The 5,526-nt window shown below is 55.9% G+C and overlaps 1 protein-coding gene across 2 annotated transcripts in view; it reads left to right on the top strand.

The window, feature by feature from the left end:
* The window catches only part of Hspbp1 (HSPA (Hsp70) binding protein 1), a 13,404-nt gene that overhangs the window by 6,468 nt on the left and 1,410 nt on the right, over nt 1-5,526 (top strand). For both annotated transcript variants that reach the window (XM_023707939.1, XM_004647682.2), the window contains exons 5-7: nt 2,775-2,930; nt 3,015-3,111; nt 3,645-3,756. In XM_023707939.1, coding sequence (XP_023563707.1) covers nt 2,775-2,930; nt 3,015-3,111; nt 3,645-3,756 — 365 coding nt within the window. The remainder of the gene's footprint in view (nt 1-2,774; nt 2,931-3,014; nt 3,112-3,644; nt 3,757-5,526) is intronic.

Consider the following 5,526-nt stretch of genomic DNA (forward strand, 5'->3'; position numbering starts at 1 on the left):
TTTTTTTTTTGTGGAACCGGGGATTGAACTCTGGTCCTTGCGCTTGCCAGGGAAGCGCTTATTCCGCTGAGCCACCTCCCCGGCCCCTGTGTGTGTCTTTTTGAGACAGGGTCTCGTGCAGCTCAGGCTGACCTTGAGCTCACTTTGTAGCCCAGGCTGGTCTTATACTCAGCGATCCTCCCGCCTCAGCCTCCCGTGCTGGATTACAGGGGTGCACCACCACGCCCTGCTGGATGGTTTTTTTCCCCCCTGTCTTGGGTATTGCTATGCAATTCAGGCTGACCTTCAACTCATTTTCTCACCTTGTAGCCCAAGCTGGCTATGAACTTGCAGCAATCCCAATGTTCAGTGATGGGATTACAGGTGTGTCCCCTACTCCCCCTAATGACGTGGTTTTTATTGTTTTTGAGACAGGGTCTTGCTAGGTAGCCCAGGCTGGCCTCCAACTTGCAGGCCTCCTGCCTCCGCCTCCCAGCGCTGGGATTGTGGCCATCTGTCCCAGTTGAGGCGCTTGCACGGATGCACGTGGCCCTCGTGGTCGGTGCACGCTTGTGTTGCATAGTGCCGCTTGTCCACCTTTTCCACAGCACACAGCTGCCCGTGAGCTTCGGGCTCTGCCTGCCTGGCCCTCGCCCCTGGATCCTTCTGCTGTCCCACGGCCTGACTCGTTCAGAATGTCCTGACCCCCAGCCTGTGGCATGCGGCCTTTCCATTGTGTGCTGTTGCCTGGTGATGTCATTTGAGGTCCCTCGCTGTCCAAATGGCCTGAGAGCTCATTCATTTTGTACACTGAATGCACATAAGCAGTTTAGGAGAAGCGTGGCAGCGGCAACAACCATGAGTGCCCTGCACCTGAGGGGAGGCAGGCGGGGCTCATGGGGAGACCTGGGCTGGAAGTGGAGGCGGGGGCGGCGGGGGAGAGCAGCAGGTCTTTCTCTTTGCAGACAGAATCTCGCGTGCAGCCCAGGCTGGCCTTGAACGGGAGGTGATCCTCATGCCTCAGCCTCCCAGGTGCTGGGAGCCCAGGTGTGCGCCACGCCTGGCTCCGGCCTTCTCTCATCTTGAGGCAGGATCTCACTAAGGCGCTGCATTGCTGAGGCTGGGTTCACACTTGTGATCCTCTTGCCTCAGCTTCCCGGGATGCTGAAATGACAAGCCTGCACCACCATGTTCAGCTCTTATTTTTTATTTTTTTTTTTAGGTGGAACCGGGGATTGAACTCAGTCTCTTGCACTTGCTAGAGAAGCGCTTACTCCACTGAGCCATCTCCCTGGCCCCTCTTTTTTTTTTTTATATAACTTTATTTAGTGTGTGTGTGGCCAGTTCAGCCCGGGGGAGGGGGGGCGCACTGGCTGGCATGTGGTTCTGGGGATTGAACCACGGTCTCTGCTTTTGCTTAGCTTAGCTTGTTCTAAGTAGGTGCTTTGGATCACTGAGCCATCTCACCAGCCCCTTATTTTTTAAATAACAGTCTAGTTTAATACATTTAACCTTTTACAGCGTCAACATATAATTGACAGGAGGTATTAGGCAGATACACCTTCTGTGTTGTGGGCGTGCTGACTCTTCAACACCCGGGCCTCGGCTCGCAGTGCAGCATGAGCTCCAGGCTCACGCAGGCTTCCCAGGCGCGGTGCAAGTGTATTTGTGCCAAATTGCAGATTGGGTTTAGTGGAAAACATCATACTGCACTTCAGCGTTTGCCTTTAGGGTTAAGTGAGCTGCAGTGGGACAACACACTACGTCAGGTCCTAGTGGCACCTGTTTGTCCTGGCTGTGCCGCCGAAGCCATCGTAAGAGCCTTCTGGGTATAGGTCCTGCTGGCGCTACAGCCTGGCTCGCAGGGCCTTGGTTTTCTCGTCTGTGAAATGGGTAGGAACTAACTGGCTTGAGCTAAAGCTGGCTCCTGGACTCTGAGGTCTCTAACCTGTGGATAGTGGGGAGGTAGAGTGGGCGTGCAGTTCAGGCTGGCCTTGGGCTCACTTTGTGGCCCAGGCTCGTCTCATACTCAGTGATCCTCCTGCCTCAGCCTCCCGTGCTGGATTACAGGGGTGCACCACCACGCCCTGCTGGATGATTTTTTTTCCCCCTGTCTTGGGTATTGCTATGCAATTCAGGCTGGTCTTCGACTCATTTTCTCACCTTGTAGCCCAGGCTGGCCATGAACTCACAGCAATCCCCTGCCTCAGCCCCCAAGTGCATCTATCTGTATCGTGGCTATCGTTCAGCTGTGAAAGCAGAGTTTGCAGGGTGGATGGATGTTAAAGCGTGCTGAGTAGAGAAGGCTGAGTGAGAGTTGGCTGTTCTTGAGTCCATCTCTGCGAAGCGTCCGGGCAGGCATACACCGCGGCAGTGTGGACCCATGGCTGCGGGGCTGGGAGGGGGGCTGGGGGTGACCGCCAGTGGGCACAGGGTGAAGCAAGGCCCTGGGCTGGCTGCTGGCGACGGCGCTAGCACCCGAGTGCATGGAGGACCGTGGGGCTGCGTGCCACGACAGGGAGTTAGCTGGATTACGCTTGTGCCTCCCAGATGCCCCAGTAGCGCCAGCTGCGTGCAGGGCCCTGCAAGGCCATAAGCATGGGGCTTGAGATGGCGGTGAGGGTGCTGGCCATGCTGGCCGGTGACCTTGCTGGTGATGCTGGTTGTGATCAGGATGCTGACGGGGGTTGGTAGCAGTGATGGTGACAGTTGTGATGATGCTGACGGAGGTGATGGTTGTCGTGGTGACGGCAGGGCGGCAGTGCTGGCCCTGACCTCGGGCGCCCCTCCCCCAGGCCTCGTGCGGGAGCAGGAGGCGGGGCTGCTGCAGTTCCTCCGCCTGGACGGCTTCTCAGTGCTGATGCGGGCCATGCAGCAGCAGGTGCAGAAGCTCAAGGTGAAGTCGGCGTTCCTGCTGCAGAACCTGCTGGCGGGCCACCCCGAGCACAAAGGTGGGGCAGCTTCCCCGGGGAGCGTGGCTGGTCCTGGGCAGGGTGCAGTGGGCCCGCCTGTGACTGACCCGTGGCTCTTCCCAGGAACCCTGTGCTCCATGGGGATGGTCCAGCAGCTGGTGGCCCTGGTGCGGACTGAACACAGCCCCTTCCACGAGCACGTGCTTGGCGCTCTGTGCAGGTGTGCGGGGCCTCACAGAGGGCGGCCTGGACCCCGTGGTATCAGCCTTCCCGTGGGTCTGGGAGGGCCCAAGGTTCCTCGGCTGTGCAGCTCACATAGCCGCCCTGGGGGAGGCCTGTGCTCCCTCTCGCCATGACGATTGGCGTTTTTTAAAAAGGGCAGAGTAGCCAGCCATGGTGGAGTACACCAGTCACTGCAGCACTGGCAGGCTGAGGCAGGAGGATTGCTGCATGTTTGAGGCCAAGCTGGAGGACATAGTGAGACACTGTTTCAAAAAAGAAAACTGAATGGAGCAGTGGAGCAAGCTGGTTCTAAGGCTGAGCCTGTGCCAGGCACTGTGCCACCTGCCTGTCTGTTACTAATAATCCCTGGGCCCCTGTGGGGCAGCCTGAGGTCCATTTTACAGGTGGGCAAACTGAGGCCTGGTATAGGGCAGTGACACGTTCAGGCTGCCATGGCGCATCAGGGTGGGTGAGCACTGGGGCCAGGTCTGTGGCAGAGGGGCTCCCTAAGGCTGACGCTGTCTCCTGCAGCCTGGTGACAGACTTCCCTCAGGGCGTGCGTGAGTGCCGGGAGCCGGAGCTGGGCCTGGAGGAGCTGCTGCGCCACCGCTGCCAGCTGCTCCAGCAGCGTGCGGAGTACCAGGTGCGTGGGCGGGGCAGGGCACGGGGCGCCCTCCCCTGGCTGGGGGGTGTGGGGAGGACATGGGAAGCGGGGCAAGACCTCATTCAGTCTCACTGAATTGACAGGTAAATGGCAGTTATTGAATTGATTAGGTAATGCATAGCATGTAATAACGTATTATTAGTTAAGCGGGTAAGTGGTAATTCGTTAGGTAGGTTGTAAGTGATCAATCACAGTTATTTATATATTCATTGTTAATTATGTCAGTGAAGCTGGTATGGTGGCCCACGTCTGTCATCCTAGCTCTCGGGGGATTGAACCACAGCAACCTGAGCCTGACTGCTTCATCCTAGCACTCGGGAGAGGCTGAGACAGCGGATCGCAAGGTTGCGCAATTGCAAGTTTGGCAATTTAGGGACGTTAGTGAGACTGTCTCAAAAAATGAAAAGAACTCCGGGTGTGGTGGCGCATGCCTGTAATCCCAGTACTCATGAAGTCTGGGGAAGGAGTTCAAGACCAGCCTGGGCTGCATAGCAAAACCCTATCTCAAAAAGATAAATAGGAGTCGGATGTGGTAGCACACTCCTGTGGTCCCAGCACTTGGGAAGCTGAGGCAGTAGGATCACCAAGAGTTTGAAGCCAGCCTGACCTATGTAGTGAGCTCAAGGCCAGGCTGAAATACATAGAGAGAACTTGTCTCAAAAAAACAAAAACGGGCTGGTGAGATGGCTCAGTGGTCTAAAGCACCTACTTGGAGCAAGCTTAGCAAAGCATAGGGACCACGGTTCAATCCCCAGCACCACATGCCAGCCAGCCCCGCCCCCTGGTGGGCTGAGCTGGCTGCGCGTGCGCGCGCACACACACACACACACACACACACACACCAAAAAAAACAAACAAACAGGGACGGGGATAAAGCTCAGTGGCATGGCAGTTTCCTGGCAAGTGCACAAGGTCGTGAGTTCAATTCTCTCTGGTACCAAAAAAGAAAAACTAAATAATAATAGGCTGAATGTAAATCAGTATGTACTGCAAACCTGTACTAATAGTTTTTTTAAAAAAGAGCCAGGTGTGGGATTGCACACCTGTAACACCAGCACTTGAGAGGTTGACGCAGGATTGCCGTGAGGTCGAGGCCAGCCTGGGTTACGCAGAGAAGCCATGCTTCAAACCAAACAAAAACAGATGGCTGTAAAGGGAGGTGGGCTGAGGATGTAGCTCAATGGGAAGGCCCTGGGATCGATACCTAGTATGGCGAAGAAAAAAAATCTACTTTTCTGTTGGGTACTATGGCACATACCTATATCCCCGGCTACTCAGGAGGCTAAGGCTGCAGAATCACAAGTTTGAGCCCACACTGGGCAATTTGATGAGATCCTGCCTCAAAGCCAGTGGAATGTGCTAGGCGTACAGCGCAGTGGTGGAGCCCTGGTCTTGTATGTGCCAGGCCCGGGACTTAATCCCAGTTCTGCAGCCAGCCAGCCAGCCCCCTGCTGGACATGCAGTTTTAGACTTCGACATGGACCTCTGTGGAGCACATTTTAGGAGGGCTTGTGGGGTATGTGGAAGAGTTCGGACTGTTTTGTTCTGACATCGGCCAAGGTGTTTAAAACCCCAAAGCTCAACTGGCCCTTTCTCCTCAGCTGTAGCAGATCCGGTGTCCCCATCCCGTGTGACCTTACAGGTTGTGCGACCACACCCACCTGGACATCTTTTCCTTGTGAACTCTTCCTTCATATCCTCTGCCAATTTGGCTGTGTGTGTGTGTGTGTGTGTGTGTGTGTGTGTGTG

Source organism: Octodon degus, unplaced genomic scaffold (genome assembly GCF_000260255.1).
Source record: "Octodon degus isolate 3935 unplaced genomic scaffold, OctDeg1.0 scaffold00320, whole genome shotgun sequence".
Taxonomy (NCBI): domain Eukaryota; kingdom Metazoa; phylum Chordata; class Mammalia; order Rodentia; family Octodontidae; genus Octodon; species Octodon degus.